At 33.0% G+C, this 19,179-nt stretch overlaps 1 protein-coding gene across 3 annotated transcripts in view; it reads right to left on the minus strand.

Annotated features, from left to right (window-relative positions):
- POLA1 (DNA polymerase alpha 1, catalytic subunit) overlaps window positions 1-19,179 on the minus strand; it is a 336,395-nt gene that overhangs the window by 278,129 nt on the left and 39,087 nt on the right. For 2 of the 3 annotated variants that reach the window (XM_074214224.1, XM_074214226.1), the window contains exons 25-26: window positions 12,346-12,495; window positions 11,711-11,833 (exon numbers count right to left, since the gene is read on the minus strand). The exons of the other annotated variant lie outside the window; for it this stretch is intronic. In XM_074214224.1, coding sequence (XP_074070325.1) covers window positions 11,711-11,833; window positions 12,346-12,495 — 273 coding nt within the window. The remainder of the gene's footprint in view (window positions 1-11,710; window positions 11,834-12,345; window positions 12,496-19,179) is intronic. 3 annotated transcript variants of the gene reach the window in all.

The following is a 19,179-nucleotide window of genomic DNA, read 5'->3' on the forward strand; positions in this document are numbered from 1 at the left end:
ACTGATATGCACATAACATAATTTTTAATTAAATGTTTTGCTGAAACCAAGATATAATCTATGTTTACAGTATTTCTCCAACAAACTTATCTAGAATACCTTTTCTGACAAGGAAATGAACAGTACTAAATGTTATCAGCATATACGAGAGAATCTTTGCTTTATAATCTGCTTAGGAAAACTGAAAACACATGCTTATGAAACAAATGAATATGTTTACAGAACAACATATCAATTAGTACAAATTAAAAGAAATACAAATTGAAGTAATAAGTACTCAATGAGTGATTAGGTAGAGATGTGAATAGACATCATGGGGTTGGTGAGTTTAGGGGATGATTTTAGTAGTAGAGAATAGAAGAAATGATATTTCCAAAAGCAAATGGAGTGATTTAAACAAGAGGAAAAGAACATAGAGTAGACATACTTAAGTTGAAAAGTAATGTTAAGGATAATCACTGCAACAATGAACTTAAGTAAAGGGGAAAGAAGGTACAGTAGAGTGTTGAGAAGATGATTTAGGAATGAAGAAAAGCAGAAGCGAGTTCATAAATGATCTCTTCTTGAACAAAAACATGCCTCAGTACTTGAGAAGCTCCTTAACTTCATTGATAGGGACAGGTTTCCAAAACAGAAATTGTAATTCTTCTTTATCTTCTCAATCTATGATATTTCTGTCCATATTTTTCTCAAAATCACAAATGATACAAACACAAAGCATGTTTTGCTATGATTCTTTTAATTTCTTGATGGCAAGCAATCAAATTAGTTCACATGCTTGATATATATTCTTTAGCCCATCTCCTTTAATAGTCACACTAATAATTAATATCCCCCTACATGACTTCTTATACATTCTCCCTTCCCATTTCCCCAATCACCTAAACCTCCCTTCTTCTTACTACTCCCTCCATACAATACCATCTCCCAACTCCATACCCCGTATACTAACTGTCCACTATGCATGAATGGAAATGCTCTCCCTCTTCATCTCCATCTCCTACCTTCCCTGGGTTCCTTCATTTTGCAAGAGATCTTTTATGATCCTCTCATTCCTATAACCCTGTAGAAATCTAGAGTATATATGGCTATTTATATTTTCTCCCCCATTAAAACGTGCTTGAAAGCAAGGATTGTGTTTTTGGCTTTCTTTGTATTCCCAGCACTTAGCACAGGATCTCTTACATAGCAAATACTGAACAAATTCTTACTGTCAGATTATTGTTAGTAATATGCTGCAATTTTACATCTACAAGTGTCCTTTGAATAATCTGCAATTTGAATGATCCAAACAATATGATTTCTTGACTGGCAGGAGAATATTGGTGCTAAAAAATTAGGATTATGAGGCACTGATGAATTTGGAACAATTAAAGACACATTGCAGTTTCTTAAATATGATACAGTTTGATCTCATCTTTTAATTCTATTATAGGTCGAACTCAACAGTCTCACTGAAGTTAATGTCCCAAAACATACATTGTGTATAACCTACCCATTTAGCTAGGTGACAATAACCTGGGTAATGTGCACTTTTCATACACTTTTTGTCCAAGATGCTTGTTGAAAACAATTTTACATTGCTATGAATTTCCCGGTGTTTTCTTTCTCTTTTTTTAAACTACAATTTATGCTCTGTTAATTATCCTGAAATATTTTTAAAACAGACAAATGAGTATTCCCCTTGCTTACTGATAAATAAACATGTTGATCTGACCTTTACCTTCTGCTTTCTTAATGTTACATTTGATTCATTACCTCAGGTTTATGCCCATGCCCTTGAGGTCATGGCCAATGTCATTTATCTTCTTTTTTCCAAAGTGATGCATACTCAGTAGCTATTATCAGAAGCATTTCTGGCTATTATACAGGAACTGGTAATTAAAGAAAATATTCACCACATAAGCTCAATCTTCTGGGAAGAAATTCTTTTTTTTCTTTTCCACACCAAGTGGTCACAATATCTGGACATTCCTAGAAGACACTGACATTTTTTTGTAGTCAAATGCCGGCTGTCCATAGCATCATGTCATGTGGTTCAACTTAAATAGAACATATTCCCTACTCCTTCACCAAGTTCAAAGAAACATTAGACAAAATCCTAAGAACAATGTATGCTATTTATAGTTCCCTAGCTTATTAAGTTTCCTAAGCCTCCATCCAGTCCAAAGACACACCCTATTGCATTGGTCAAAAAATGCAATCTGTGTTTGTTTATAGCAGCAATCTCACAAAAAACAAATCAGAAATAAATACAGACAAGTGATCAACACTCCATATTTATGACATCAAATTGGTTTATGTGTCATATAAGCTCCTTACACTAAAAAAAAAAAAAAGAGCACTTCTCTTGGGAGGCACATTTCCTTTATATGTAAAGTGGCAGAGTCAAAAGTTATAGAGCTCAAATCCCACCCCTGAAAAAAGACTAATTTTATAGACTCCACATAAACATGACACAGATCTTGATAGTTTCCCAAGGATATTAAGAACCACCTTTCAGTTACATTTTGCTTTGTTTTACTTCTTAAGAGAGGGAGGACTTTACCAGAGGCAAAAAAATTTTTTTGATACCCTAGAGTTCAAAAGAGGCTAAGAAACACTTCAACCACAAAAATTAATAACCAAAAGCAAACAGGAACAGCTGCAAGACCCAAAATTGGCATCAATTTTCAGAGAAGGAATAAGATCTCTAAAACTATTACTAGAGGGTTCAGGAATCCCTGGCATAAAATCAAGCAGCTTGCTAACATACACACAGACATAAAATCGTTCTTCCATAGCCCCCCCCCCCCAAACTCACCCAGCTTAACAATATAATTTAACGCAGTAATTATCACAATGGCAAAATGATAGACACCACACTATTCCTTGAGAATCATGAAAGTCAAGAAGAAGGTACCATACATATCTTCCCCTCAAAGAAAGGCAACAGATAAAGACAGCCAAAGATAAAGAACACTTTTTAAAGGAAACATTGGTAATATAAAGGAAATGAACAGTTAAGTCACTTGAACTCATCACACTGAAAATAGTAGGTTCAAAAAGAGTTTTGCATTGAAGTAGTAATTTAATTCAAACTTCCTAAGAACTTTCTACATACCAGGAAATTTTGATTTTCATACAAGACTCATACAATCTCTCTCCTTTGGGGGCAGCTAGGTGGTGCAGCAGATAACAGCACTGGCCAGAGTCAGGAAGACCTACCTGAGTTCAAATCTGACTTGATACTTACTAATTGTTTGACCTTGGACAAGTCACTTAACTCCGCTGCCTTGCAAAAACCAATAATAATAATTGTAATAATATCTCTCCTAATTTTTACACATCTTAAATCGTGAGACCAAAAGAATTCAGACTCAATTTCATTCTAGGGCTCTCTTATAAAGCTATAATATACCACATATTCCCTCATTTGATTACTTGGGTCAACAGACTAGAAATACCAACAGATATTTACTTTCTTTTTTTTGTAAGTTAAGGGAATTGACTGACATCAGCAATGTGTTCCTGAAAAATGCTAGTTCCTTAATGATCACAGGTCTTCACTTAAACATCCCCTCTCCTGCTTCTAGTTAAAGTCCTCACTTGTCAAGAGATTTACCCTAGTTCTGACCCTGCTCATGCCACTTGTCAGTCTTATGCAGAGGGAAGGAACAAGAAGGGAGTTGAGCCTCAGCAACTCAGGTCATGAGACTGATACGCAAAACTAAAGGAGCAGGTAGAAGTAGCAATTTAATAAGAAGAACAAGGTCAGTTGAAATCCTTAAGTAGAGCTGCCAGGCCAGCCCCACCCAAAAAATAAAAGGACCATAGCCAATTTCTGGTAAGCACTCAATGTGCAAGGCTCAATTAGAGTAAATAAACTGAGAGAAGGCCATGAAAATAAACTTAGAAAAGACATCAGAAGAGCTGTGGTCAGCCAATGCTCAGTGAATGCTGTGATAAAGATCATAGCAGAACCAGAAATGGATCACAATGGAGTGAGCCAGACAAGTCTTTATCAAAGTATGAGCCAAAGTAAAGAGAAAGAGAATTGTGAGCTTAGAGGAATTAGGAAAGAGCTACCAAAAAAGTAAATCTTACCAAAAGGATAATCTGCCTGCCCAAAAGTATACAGTAAGGAAAGAAGAGTTCACTTGGGAACAGGAAAAAAAAAAAAAGAGAACAAATCAATTAAAGCAAGAAAAAGAATCTAAATTTTAAATTTCTTCTTCCCTTCCTTAGGCTCAAGGGAAATGGTACCTTCTCTGGGAAGCCTTTTCCTACTTTCTCACAAACATAAGAAAACACTGTATTTCTCTTCTGTTATATCATCCTGGTGTCTTATCCCACTACTACATAGTAAAAGTTCTTGAGAGCTTAGCTAAATGTCTTAGCTGAATTTTTTATCTCTACTAGCACCATACCCTAAAGCTAAGTACTCCATGGGAAATATAACTCCTGACAATAACAGAGGGCTCAGTCCTCCCATTAACCTTGTATATCAACAACACAGAATGACAAATGAGATGGGGACTGGGAATTCCACTTTTAGTCTCATATCCAACCCAAACCAAAACATTACAAACCAAGAGTTTATCATTTGTAAAAACCACAAGATAAAAGTGCTGCTGAGTGATTGTTGTTTGATACAAACTTATAGAATAGGGAACTTCAAGAGAGTTAAATACAGATGGCAGACTTCTGCAACTTTTAATCTATGAAGGTTAAATGACTTTTCCAGAATCTTACTTGTCATAGGGAGGACTTAAATTCAGTTCTTCCTCACTCTAAATCCGATTCTCTATCCAGGACACATAGATAATTACAAATTATTACTAAAGGAATTAGAAGTTATTTTAGTTTATTTTTTTTAAAGCAGCTTATGATCCTTTTGTAGGTACCCAAACTCAATCCTCAAAAAATCATTTTAAAAATGGCCCATCTTCCACAAGTAACCTCTCTCACACATTCACACATCTACCAAATTACCTGTTAATTGGCTGGGTCAATTAAACACAATTATAATATAATGATTCAATTTCCCCCAAACCAAATGTACTTTAGGACAATTCATAAATCAATGTTTTTGTTACTTCCTGACAATGCATTCTGTAAAAGGATAAAAGAAATATTAAAAAAAAAAAAGGGGAGGGGGGAAGAGAGATAATATGATTTTTCTGCCTTCCTCAAAAGAGTTATCAGGCAGGCAGCTCATGTACATATAGTCTAAAGTTTCAGGCAATTAGCTCTCATTCTGATTTTCATGCAACCTGCCTACTAGTGAATAGTAGTTAATAACTTCACACTCCTCACTGTCCCTACCCCCAATCTCTTCACAAGAAAGGAAGGGCAGTTTCTAAATCAATGCTCAGTCATCTTGGATCACTGCCAATGTCAGAAGCTTTAGAACACCTGTCAAATAACACGTTGCTTGTGAAAAAGAAGCACACTCCAAAGTGCATTTATACATAATTTTCATATACATGCTGACTGAAAACAGAATGAACTCCAGTTTATCAGACACTTGTTCTGGTAAAAATTTGGGAGAAAGAAGTTTTTCTGGAATCAATAAAAAATAGAAGCATGCTGATAAGACTTGATCTGCCACAGTGGTGGCTCCATCACTCTGACACAACATTAGTCTGTCAGGATTTACTTTACTATCTTCTCTGCTCCATTCCCAACAGCCTAAGTTAACATATGGTATTCCAAGGGGAAAATATTCCATTTCCAACCTCCCTACCACACCCCTCACCATCAAAAAAGTAAAGCAAGAAGGAAGACAGGAAGAAAGGAAAGCATGGCATAAAATGGGTATTTTTAAGTAAAGATTAATTTTCCTTGCTCTAGGAGTCTTTTAGCTATTCTTGACAACTTAAAAATGATCTGAAGATTAAAACTCTTTTTATAATTTTTATAAAATATTGACTATTTATATACCACTGCCAGAGATAAAAGCCTAAGACTCCATCACTAAAACCTTACTACTAAGGATGGGATCATAAAAATCATGAAAGAAACAAAAATACTTAACCAACAAATCAAACAAAGAGAGAAAATGAAAAGGACAATTATTTTGTTTAAAATATTCTATTTTGTGATTTTGAGGAATGGTATTAAACTTTTCAAGAAAATTAAAAATAATTTTTGCAAAATTTACATATCCAATGTGTTTTCACACAATCACTTCCAAAAAGAAACTTAAATTCATTGCTAATAAACTAGAAAAACTCATTAATTATAATTAGCCTTATCTTCAATTAAAACCAGAAGGGATGAAAAATATCAATTATATAATATTTACAAATAAATGTAGTCATAAAAGTAAGTCATATACTTAGTTTTAAGTAAGTATAAAAAGTAAATCTAGATACTTAAAGTAATAAAAATGTCTTTCTTTTTAAATATTCTATAATAGAGAACTTGGATTAGTTACAAAGACCTTCCTTATTAACTTTGAAGTAAAAGAGCAATGGAACTGGGATCAAAAATGTATTTGAAACCCAACTATGCCCTTTAGAATCTATGTGACTTTAGCTCAGGTCCTCAGTTTTCAGGTCTCTATAAAGGGGGGGCGGGGCATGAGGGAGAGGAAGATTAAGATGGTATAGACAGATTATCTCTAAAGAAAACAAAATCATGTTTTCTTTACTATAGACTCACTTAGTACTAATATTAACTTTTAGAAGTTGTCAAGATATAGCAAATTTAATCATATGTATTTATTTCTATGCTTCTAACTAAAAGTGGGATCTTCGGTCTTTCCAAAAACACTGACAACAATGATAATAATTAACATTTAAATGACACTGATCATGGGCCAGGTACCCTGCTAAGTTTTTTACAATAATTATTTGATCCTCACAATAGTCCTAGGAGGTGGGTGTTATCATTCCCATTTTTACAGAAGAGCTGAGTTTATCTGACTTGCCCAAGGTAAAAAGGTAATAAGTGTATGAGGCTACATAGGAATTCAGCTCTTCCTGCATCTAGGTCCAGTGTTCTATCCACTGTGCCACAAAGACCCCCATGATAAAAATGATACAACTGGTCATTTAATATTTCCAATAAATTCTTCTAAGCTTCACCTGAGCACCCAACATTACCATCAATCATCACCACAATACCTGGTCAAAAATAAATAATTTGTATTGCAGGTATCTTGGAAGAATTAATTTAATGTCCTCATACTAACCTAACATTCAAGTTTATCCAAAAGGCAAAATGTATTCTCTGGGAACCTCAATATATCCACACATAACTGGAGGCTCCACCATGGCAGCAGTTCAGTTAGGATGCAGTTCAGTTAGAACTCAGAACAGACTATGAAGGCAATGGGAGCTAAGTATTTACAACTCCTTCCATGTTCAAATGAAGTTGGAGACTATTTAAGACAACACTTTATTAAAAGGTAAATTGAAAATGCATATCAAAAAAAATGAAAATTGAAGCCAAAAATGCTTGTCAATCTTCAACTATTAAAGATGGCATAAAAATACTTCAGATCTTTTAAACTTTATATAGCCAACTACAATTTAGGTTTTTTAATGGATAGAGAGAAATGTGTCTATTTAAAAACAGAAATGGAGCATGCTTTCTTGATTAAAAGCAAACCAATCTGATAAATAGAAGAGCAATGGAAGAGCTATAAAACCTTCAAAATGAAATAAAGAATTTAAGGAAAGCATACCATGCTTGTATCACTATCTCAACATTATTAAAGAGAGCATTTTAAAATATTTTCCCAAATATATCTTGGTACTTAAATGCTAAAATATATCAAAAGAAAAAAGAGTCTGAATATTAAAATGAATATTTCTCTATTATACATCAACAATAAAAATCTAGTACTTTATAACTTATAAATCATTTTCTTCATAACAGCCTTGCAAATTAGGGTCAGTTCTCTCTCTTCTGGTCTGAATTTCATCACTACAGTTAACCCAGAGTTGGAAATTCCTCTCATAATGTATATAATCTTTTCCTGGGGCACTGAAAGAGTAAGTGAATTGCTCAAAGTCACAAATTCCAAGGTGTCAGAGACAGGGCTACAGGGATCCTTATTTCAAAATTCCTTCTCTAAAAATAGATTCTAAGGATTATTTTTCCTACTTTATTGACAAAGAAACTAAGGTTCACATAAATGAAAGAGGATTCATACCCAAATATTCTGATTTCTGAGCACACAGCCTTTTCTACTAAATTACATGACTTCCATAAGTACTAAAAACATTGCTTCTTACCAACACTTTGTTTTAACCACAGTTATCAGCAGTGGTCAGATTCACCTGTTACTAAGTCTTTCAGATTACTTGAATAAACCCAAGAAAATGCTCAAGAAACTTTGCCCATCTTTGAATGTTTTTACATGCAATGAACTGGGCATTTTCCCCCAGGGATACTATATCACAAGCAGCACAAAGGCACACAATCAATAACTAGACCATAAAAGGGGCTGGCAAAAACTTATTTCAGGCAACTGAAAAGAAAATGAAAATGGATGAGATGCAAAGTCAGTAGGCTTCAGAATAACTCTATACTAGAACAATATATTTTTTGACTGAAAGAATGCTGTTAAGAATCAGATTATCAGGATAAGAATCAATATTTTCCCAAGATAATAAATATAACAGAAGGTATAGATCACATCCTTGTCAGTTCAACTCCCCCCTCAAAGCAGTTCTGTTGAGTATTGATTCCTCTAAGGCAAGGATCTTTCTTGTGTTATGGACACTTTTGGCAATCCACTGAAGCCTTACAGACTGCTTCCTTCTCAGATTAATGTTTTTAAATTATAAAAAAAAATATATATAAAATTCCAAAGGAAACCAATTAAATTAGAATACAATTAACAAATAAAAATAGCCATAAACAATGTCATATATGCTGGACATATTCCTGCTCTAAGTCAAAACATTAATAGCAAATAAAAGAATGTTCAGGACTACATGTTCAGTTGCACAGTAAAATTCCTTAGGATCAAAACATGACTGTAAACATGACATAAAAAAATTTTTCACCTAAACCATCTACTACTCTTCAAAAATCTCTGATCAGATTTGTTGCTCCTAAATACATAAAATTAAGGAATTATTCTATGAGAGTAGTGCTGCATTTGCATAGCCCTATCTAAAGCATGTCTTAGCTTGTAAACATAATTTATTAGTGAAATTAAAATAAATGCTTTTGACCCAATAAACTAAAACTTTTAACTAATTTTTTAAGTCTTCCAAAATCAGAAACTATTTCAGTTTTTAGGTTCACATTATTATTTAATATTCAATAATTACAAAACTGAAAATTTTAGACCAATTTTAGTCACTGTTTTTTATTAGATTAAAAAAATCTTTTATGAAAAATTCTGAAAGACATTTGACATATAGGAGGTCACTAAATGATTGTCCCTATTGTTCACAGAATAAAAACCTTAATTGATTAATGATCACAAGGTATCTATCGCCATCTAGTGAACAAGAACTTCAATTACTACACTAGGCCCTTCATGATAGCCTGAATTAATGGCATAGGAACGTTTAAGGAAAATGCATGCTGGTGAAAATATAGGGGCTTGCATCTATTCAGTCTCTCTCTGAAAAAAAAAGACAAGATATGCATAATTTGTTATGTTTGTGGACCTAGATGAGTTTTGATTTTTTCAAAAACGATTTCATTCTTGTTGCACTGGGAACACCAATCTTCTTGATCTTCAATAACATAGCCCATGAACTCACAAAAATACAACCTATTCCCAGCCACACTAGCTTATTCACTATTAAGACCAAAATTATAAACAAGATAAGGTTAAAGATGGATGATACCTGTAAACAGGCAATGTTGATGTCCATTTGACAAACTATCAGCCCTTTATAATATAACCATGTCTTTAAAAGTACAATCAGCAATTATGCTGAGTCTCCACTAAGCCCACACACACTTGATTACAGAAATTCTTAGGTCATTAAATCCAAACCCTAATTAAATCTTTCTAATAAAATTAATGAGGATGTATAAAATAGCCTCTGAAGTACTGAAAAGAACACAAATTTCTAGCCCTCCCAAGAGTAAATGTCAAGTTGTATTTTAATGCAAACTCTATACTCTTAATATGCCATTCTGGTATTATGAAATTAAAATGTATTCTCCCAATTTATTTTCATGAAAACTTTAAAATAATTCATGCTATAACTGCTTTTTAAGGTTTAAAAACTATGTTCTTCAAATAAAAATATTTTTCAACACTATGTACCTTAAACAGGTATGCTTCACTATAAAAGTACTTTACTATAATCAAACATTATGCAAACTGGCTAACTTTTGGTGATGCCCTCCCTTCCTCTGCTACTTCAATAACAACCTAAGAGAATTTCCAAGTCACAGATCTTAAATTATTAGTCTAATATTACCAATTAACATTACCAAAATCAAAGATAGAAATTATCACAGAAAATCATTTTGGCTTGTAATGCATTTATTAAATGATCAAAAAAATTGGATTACATTGAGTTAATATTTCTTATATATGATTTAAATGGTACTCTGTATACACTGGCAAAGTTTCCAGAGCTAAATTGTATAATTTGTATTTTCCAATAACAACTACTAAAATCAATCTTCTCTTGCTCACAGTTGATGATGTGGGCATAGTAATTTGAGGTAAAAGGGAAGTCAGAACCCAAGGAATTAAGTCACAAATGATGAATGTCACTTATTGGACTATTTTTCAAGAGGGGAGTAGGAAGAAGGGAGAAATACCTTTTTAAAAAATTAATTTGATTTTGTTTTCTAGAATAAATGAAAATTGAGATTAATCTATTAAACTCAGCTCAATGAGAAATACAGTTCTTAAAACCTAATAGATTTTGGGGGGGGGGGGGGAACACTGGTCAGATTTGGGGCTTATCATTACCCACAGGGCCCTGTTCAGCTCGCAGGTTTCTGAGCCAATGATGAAAATGTAACTACAGGGATTTCCCAACAGCAAGAGGCACTCTCCAAGGGAGTAAATTGTCAACTATTGCCTCTCATGAGAAACTTAAGAGTAACCTTGATCCGATCTCAATAGTCAACCCATGTATTATCACCCAGTTGGGGCATAGTGAGTGCATTTCCTAAATACAAAAATAAGATGGTATTCCATCAGGAGCTGCTGGATGCATGCACAGAAATAAAATCTGAATAAGTCTAAAGTAAACTTAATGTAAGAAACCAAAATTATACTCTCCTTCCAAAAGCCTAAAAAACACCTACTTCCATCATCTCCTTTAAAGAAATGCTTACATCTTCAAATAAGCATTCTACCCAATCCTACATAAACAAGAAGGTATCTAGAACTAAAAGCAAGAAAATTTCACATCAGCAATTTTCTAAAGTACATTCTTAACCAGGACTAAAACACAGATATGAAAGATGACGGTCATTACTATGTATCTGAACCTTTGATCTCTGTGTCTTTCAAGTATAGTATTTCAAGAGAGGATCCATCATATTTATTCAATGGATCCTATTTCTTAAGACTGAGTCTGTGCAACAGTGACAACTTCATGTTTTCTTAATCCCACTAAACCTTCTTAAAATCTCAAAGTTATTCTAAGGAACACTTAAAGATGTATAATTCAAATCAATTAAAAATTAATAAAATATATACAAAGACTGTTTTCATATTTGACCATAAAAAGAATGGTTGAAAAATGTCTACTTTCAAATTTGTCAAGATTCTGCTACTTACCTCCCTTCCTTTGTATGTCACCAAGGCAGCTAATGGTTTGGCATAAAATCTGCTAAAGGAAAATCCAAGACAGCCGTACATACTATTTGCTGTGAGTTTCAAAGCCTTCTGTCTAATGTCGTACTGCAAGGTTGCAATATGGCCAAAAAGGAAGAAATTATAAGTTTGTTGATAAATACATAAATATTCACAAACATGTAAACAACAATGTTATCTCATATCTTTTGCTACCAATAAAAGGGGAGAGACATCTTTCATTTACCTTCCAACACATACATATAAAAATTTTAACACTTTCAATCACTCAATTCCCACAGTTTCTAGAACATCAACAAGCAGAAGCCTCACAAATTACAGTAGAATTTCAGATGCCTGGTAGTAAACTCGGTCAAGTGACCTGTCCCTTTCACAAAAGAATGAATGCCAAGATATCCTCATCTGAAGACACCAGCACCTGCTCATTCCTGCATTTGACTTTGTCAATAAGAAACTTCAATATGAATGCCAAGTCTATAAAGACTCAAAATACCATTAGACCTAAACTATAATTTATAGACCCAAATTATAATTAGACATTATAATTCCATAGACTAGGTTGCGGACTTGCTAAAACATTTCTTGCTGAAAAGAAGTACCTGTAGAACAAGATCTGGATTTAAATCTTGTTGTTTCATGAGCTGTTTAACTTGCTTTCTCCTCTCAACCAGTTTTCTGATTTCTTTGGGTAAAATGCCCATTTCTAGATTTGGATCTGGCAAATCAGGAATATCTTCCTGTTCTTCATCCTGTAAATAACATATATATATATATATATTTTTAAAAAGTCTTATCTAAAAATAAAACCTTTTTTTAAGAAAATGTCTATAGATAAGAGCATCTTTGTTTTTTTAAATTAAAAAATATTCAAAATGTATTCCATTATTATCAAAAAGAAAATTAATGAAACAAAGTCAGAAATATTAGAGAAAAATGGAATCAATCCATGGGGGGGGGGGGGGGGGGGGGTAAAACTCTTTCCAAGCAATATGTCAACATCCCTTAAAGAAAAGTCATCTACATAGAAGCTATAAAGCTGGACCCAGATACCTTACAAAATCTCTTCCTTGCCTGCTAATATGTAAATAGTCTTATTGTCCTCTCTTGTTCCTAGTCAAACCCTGATCCTCGAAACCAAATTCTCTTTGTAAATATGAACAATCTTCTTACTTTTTTCCTAGCTTGTTTTAAAAATGAAAACTTGTCACAAAACCTTGTAAACTAAATGTTCAAAACACTATTTTAACATGAGACTCAAATATGAGAACAGAGTTCTTATATCTTATTAATGTTTTTATTTGATCCAAATTTTTCAACTTTAATTTGAGATTTTAAGATTAGTGGGTTTAAGAAAGCATATGAAGTTATCACTGGCTGCCAGACACTGTAACTGTGAACTGAAAAATATGTACATTTTTGGTAACTGTATTTCAATAAAATTGATTTCTTTTATAATTCTATTTATTTTTAAAAAGTTTTTAATTATTCTGAGAAGGGGGGGTCCATAGGTTTCAACAGAATACCAAGAGAGACAATAATGTAAAAAAATATTCAAAATTCCTGTTTTAGACTATTGTCCCTTCCACACAGACTACAGAATTTTAGTATTTGGGGTAAAAATCCAACTTTATGTCAGTTTCTTTTCAAATCGTAAATGCATATACTTCCATTGATCATGACAATTCTAATTTTTAAAGACACTCCTTATCTTTTATATAGTACTTCATATTTATAAATTACTTTATGACCAGAATAATAGAAATATTTTAAGAAATGCAAACAGCAGTCTCGTTAACATCTATAGCAAGGAAATCAGACTTTCTGCAGCTTTTGTTAATTCGACTAATGAACTATACAGTTTATTACAGAAAGGACACATTTAGCTCTCAAAGACTCAGAATTAACTTTCTGACTTAAAGGATGTCAAAACCATGCCACTTAAAGAAGAACGCAGGATCTGCTAATTTGTTTTGAGCTAACAAAAGCGAACAATTTGTTGTGAGTTTACATGTTTGAATATTACATAAACAAACTGGGAATAAGCTACACACCTAAATATCCTTTGTACTATCACAGGACATGTCATTTTTCAATAGAGGAGTGAGAAACATAAAATCTAGAGTTTCGTACTAAACTCTGATTCTTTTATATTAATTGTTTAAGTGAGCTACATTTTTAGTAAAGTTCTATTTATATTAACTAAAACTACTAGAGTAAACTACAATTTCTATTAATTTAAACTCATATAATCAGATTTTTTTATATCACTTCAACAAATATTTTCACTAAAAGCATCCATTTATATATAGATTGATCCTAGGAGATATAAAGATTAAATAAGGCACAGTCTTAAAAACCAAGATTAACTAAAATAAATTCCCATATAAACAAACAATAAACTATAAGCAAAGGGTTATATGAGGTCTCAGAAGAGATTGACTCAAGATGGGGGAAAGGGGGGGATAACATTTGATCTGAGTTTTTAAACATGCCTAGGATGATTTCAAGAGGGGTGGAGCAAGCATTTTCAAATGAGGAATTGTACAAGAAATAAGAAGCAGTCCAGCTTTAAGTTTGATTAGACCTCAGCACACTTAAAAGGAGAATTCTGAGCCAAGAAGTTGGAAAATTAAAATGATGCCTAAAGTGTCAGAGCTCTATTTAGAAAGTAATAAAGATCTGGAATCAGATAAAATGACTAAAATATCCATACCCTTGGGTCCAGAGATACCACACCTAAGCATATAGTCCAAGGAGATCAATGATTTTTAAGTTTCAATATATAATAAAATATTTGTAGCAACAGTTTTGTAGTCATAAATATCAGTAAACAAAACAGATGGCTACTGACTGAAAAATAAACAAACTGCGATACATAAATGTAATAGAATGTTACTGTGCTGTCAGAAACAATGAGGACAGAGAAACAGAAATTCCATGAACTGATACAAAGCCATGAAAACAGTATCATCAGTTGAAAACATAAATTTGTTTCAATGTAACTGATACTTAAGGGAATAACTTTATCATAACATGAAATCTGTGTGTTTATGATAGATTTCATGCTATGGCAGACCTCTTGTCCTAGGTCATCAGTTTTATCAGCCTGAGGCCTCAAGGCAGGGTTACTTTTTTATTATAGTATTTATATATTTCCTAACCATTTAACAGATTTGAAATTGTGCTGCCTTTTTTATTAAATTCCTATCTCTTTTGAGTGTCACTGATAGCTTTTGACTGTTGTGTCCCTAACATAATTTTTCCTATGAACACTGTGTTTGATCCTATTTTGCAGGGCACGGTGAGTTTTAGGAAATATGTTATAACCAAAACTGTATAAAATAATTACCACAAGGTAAGTGGAAAGAATAACTAATATAAAACCATGAAATGAACTTGACAAAATTATAAACAATCTTAGACTCAAAGAAGATAGAAGGTACCTTCTAGTATTCTTTTGCAGGTGATTAGTGAAATTTTACACATTTTTAGATATTTTTATAAAATGATTTGATTGTGCTATCTTTTCCATTTTCTTCCTCTTGCTTTTTTAAAAAAATTCTTTGTTTTACGTGATAGATCTCTGAGAGGAAAGGATACAGAAGGTCGTATCAACAATAAGAAAACAAAAAAAATCCATTTAAAGGGGGAAGGAAAGATAATAATAATAATAAGGCTCAAAAGAGTTTTGAGAAAAATCAAGCTCAAATCTGTACATTAAAAAGGTCACATACGAACAAGGATCTCAGAAGTAGTTGTCTTAGGGGAAAAAATTTAAGAGCAATTTTGGGCATGTCAAGTTTGAGGTACTAAGACATCCAGGTGGAGTCCCTCTTGTAGATAATTTGAGTGGTAATCTGTCATCTTAAAGAGGGAGAGAAGATGAAGAACAGTCAAAATCAAAAGTTTACACAACAAATATTAATAAAGAGAATCCAAAAAACAATTCAGAAAAGGAGTAAAGAGACAAGAAAATTCGGAGAGCAGAATTATCCAAAGAGCATCCAGAAAAAGACTGTGACCAGTGATGTTAAAGGTTGTCAAGAGCTCAATAGGGGCAGCTAGGTGGCGCAGTGGATAGAGCACCGGCCCTGGAGTCAGGAGGACCTGAGTTCAAATTTGACCTCAGACACTTAATAATTACATAGTTGTGTGGCCTTGGGCAAGCCACTTAACCCTGTTTGCCTTGCAAAAACCTTTAAAAAGAAAAAAAGAGTTCAATAAGGATAAGAAATAAGAAAAGGTCTTTGAGATTGTTGATAATGAGCTTAATGGGGAAATCTGAGATAATAATTTCTATGGTGTAGTGAATGGAAACCAAATTACAAGAGGCTGAAGAATAAGTTTGACTGGAAAGTAAGTTCAGGCACTGGATATGGGTTACTTTTCCAATCAGTTCAGACATAATAGAAAAAGACTGGAGGATAATATGATGTGAGGGTCCAGGGATAGCTTTTTTTAGAATCAGGGAATCCTAAACACATTTATAGGCAAAAGCAAAGAAGGCAATAGAGATGGAGAGATTAAAGATACATGGAAGGAAGAGTAAGATACTCAAAGGGAGGGAAGGTATGGAGTCAAAGGCAGAAAAGTGTTAAGTTTTGGCAAAAAGAAAGGATGTCATCTTAGAGACAGATGAAGGAAATAATGCATGGAAAATGTTGAAGGAAGGTTATTCAGTGATCATACATCAGAAGGCCTGGATTTGATATTCATCCCAATGACAATAAAGAAACATTCTAAAGCAACAAAATGCTTTTTTGTAGTATTAGTTTTGAATTATATGTGAATCCTGAAATCAATCTTCCATGTTTGGTATATAGGGCAACTCTTAATGAACCAGATGTTCTAAATAAACACAGTAATATACACTTTCTAATGATCACTCTGGATAAATGGAAATTTATTGTCCATAGTCCTTTAAATAAAAGGAAAGTGCATGCGTATATATACACACATATACAAATTATATTTTACAATCATGGAACATGATTTCAATCCTAAACAAGAATTAGCTTAAGTAATTAGATTGTGGTAGGCTTTAATGATTTAATAAATTAGACTTCACACAAGAGTAGAAAAATAATTTTGACTTGTTTCTCCATTGGATGGGATTGATCTATGTGTAAACATCTACTTTTCCTACTTTCCAACCTTTTATGGTCAAACAGCATGCATTTGCAAGACAGCAAAATTAGTCTTTGGAACAAATAAGATTAATTGGCTATGTACAAATTATTCTAGCATACTACATGCAATAATGATCTAAACTGGTCATTCACAGGGGTTTTGAGAGAATGTACAGTCATAATGACAGCTCTCATAAATTTAAAAGTAAAAACAAAACCATTGGGGCAGCTAGGTGGCACAGTGGATAGAGCACCAGCCCTGGAGTCAGGAGTACCTGAGTTCAAATCCAGCCTCAGACACTTAATAATTACCTAGCTGTATGGCCTTGGGCAAGCCACTTAACCCTATTTGCCTTGCAAAAACCTAAAAAAAAACAAAGAACAAAACAAAACCATTAACTGCAAACCAAAGACTTTTTTTTCAAGAAAGCAAGGGGATGACCATGACCCTAAGAATAAGAGTAAAAAAGTACTTGCAAAAATTATGACTATCAAAATTAATTATTAAAAATAGGAGTTTTTGGTTTAAATTATGTTTGAATGACAATGAAAAGTTCAACTTCAATTATCTTGAAAATATTTTTATACTTTTTTTGCATTTTTTCTATTTTTTGTCAGCTTAAGTTCTACCATTTTAATATTTTTCATAAGTATGGTTTGTATTTTCTGTATTGTCGCTAGTATAACTGTATCTTACCATACAATATTTAGTAGGTCCCAATTCATATTTTAAATATTTCATTTTTGCTTTTGTTATCAGATAATATTCCAGTGCCTTAACCATTAAATAAGACACTTTAATCTTGGGGGGGGGGCTCTTGGATATATATATATATGTCTTATTTCTACATTTAGAAGAAAAGAATGCAAAGGTAAAAATAAGACAAGGTAGTAAATCACCTGTTCAATTTTGTACTGGGTGATGTTATCTACCACTTTTGCAAATGGAATGCTCTGTTGTGCAATCAAAAGTTCACACTTCTCTAGTGAATATTTATATTTATTCCATATATTATATATCTTTGTTTACTCTCACATGAGAATACAGGTGATTTAAAAATATTCTTTTTCATTCATTGTATTTGTATACCCCAGCACTTAGCAAAGTAACTGGCATATCATTAGGATTTAATATTTCTTGATTGTTTAAATTTCTTGAGTACTGGTCATTGGTTCATAAACATAGAACTGGAAGGGATCTTAGAAGCTCTCTAGTGAAATCCCTTCATTTTTTAAATAAGTGATTTGTCTAAGGTCATAACGATAGCAAGTGGCAGATCCTATGGTTCCCAAATTCCATGAATTATGTCAGAATGCTAAGAGGACAAAGATGTCAGCCAACAATGTGTTCTATTAAAACCATTAAGAAGGAAAATTTTAAATGGAAAAAAAGCTTTATTCTGAAGGTAGCAAATGTAATTTTGATTATAGATCTGAAAAAACCCAACCTAAACCACACAAGTTCTAATTATCTTATTTATCTAATTAACTTCAAAAAACAGATCTCATTAGGTCCAGTTTTGGCTATTTTACCTAATACTAAAATACCAAATGCTTATAGAGATATTTCTATTTAAGACAGGATCATAACAAATAATTTTCCTTTTAGATAATTTTAGCTAGGGGCAGCTAGGTGGCACAGTGAATAGAGCACTGGCCTTGGACTCAGGAGTACCTGAGTTCAAATCCAGCCTCACTTAGTAATTACCGAGCTGTATGGCCTTGGGCAAGCCACTTAACCCCATTTGCCCTGCCAAAAAAAACCCCCCAAAAAACTAGATAATTTTAGCTAAAGTATGCAGACCAACTATTTCTTATGTGAAAAGGTTTTACAGTTTTATTATATGACTAATAAGCCATTCATAAACACTCAAGCTTGCAATTAGGTGCAAATATGTTTAATATGCTGCTGTTTGCTGTCTTGGAAAGTAGAGAGGGAAAAAAGTAAGGAGAAAAATTTGTAACTCACAAATTTGTAACTTACAAAAGCTAACATTAAAAATTATCTTTACATGTGATTGGAGAAAATAAATACCATTAAGTGCAAAAACAAACAAAAAAAATTTCAATTAGGACAAACTAGGAGTTGATCAGTTGATAAACAAAAACAAAGAATTGCAAACCCTCCAAATATCACCCAACCATATGTTTTCTATTCCCCAAATCCTAACCTAACCCTTTCTCTTTCTACCTCAAATCCTTCGGAGTTGTCTACTCAGAAAAGTCACATCTCAAAGAACCTTTCCAAGGAGAAACTAGATTGCCAACCACTCTCAAATTCTACTAAAACATAAAATAAAATGA

The sequence above is a fragment of the Macrotis lagotis genome, chromosome 1 (genome assembly GCF_037893015.1).
Source record: "Macrotis lagotis isolate mMagLag1 chromosome 1, bilby.v1.9.chrom.fasta, whole genome shotgun sequence".
Taxonomy (NCBI): domain Eukaryota; kingdom Metazoa; phylum Chordata; class Mammalia; order Peramelemorphia; family Peramelidae; genus Macrotis; species Macrotis lagotis.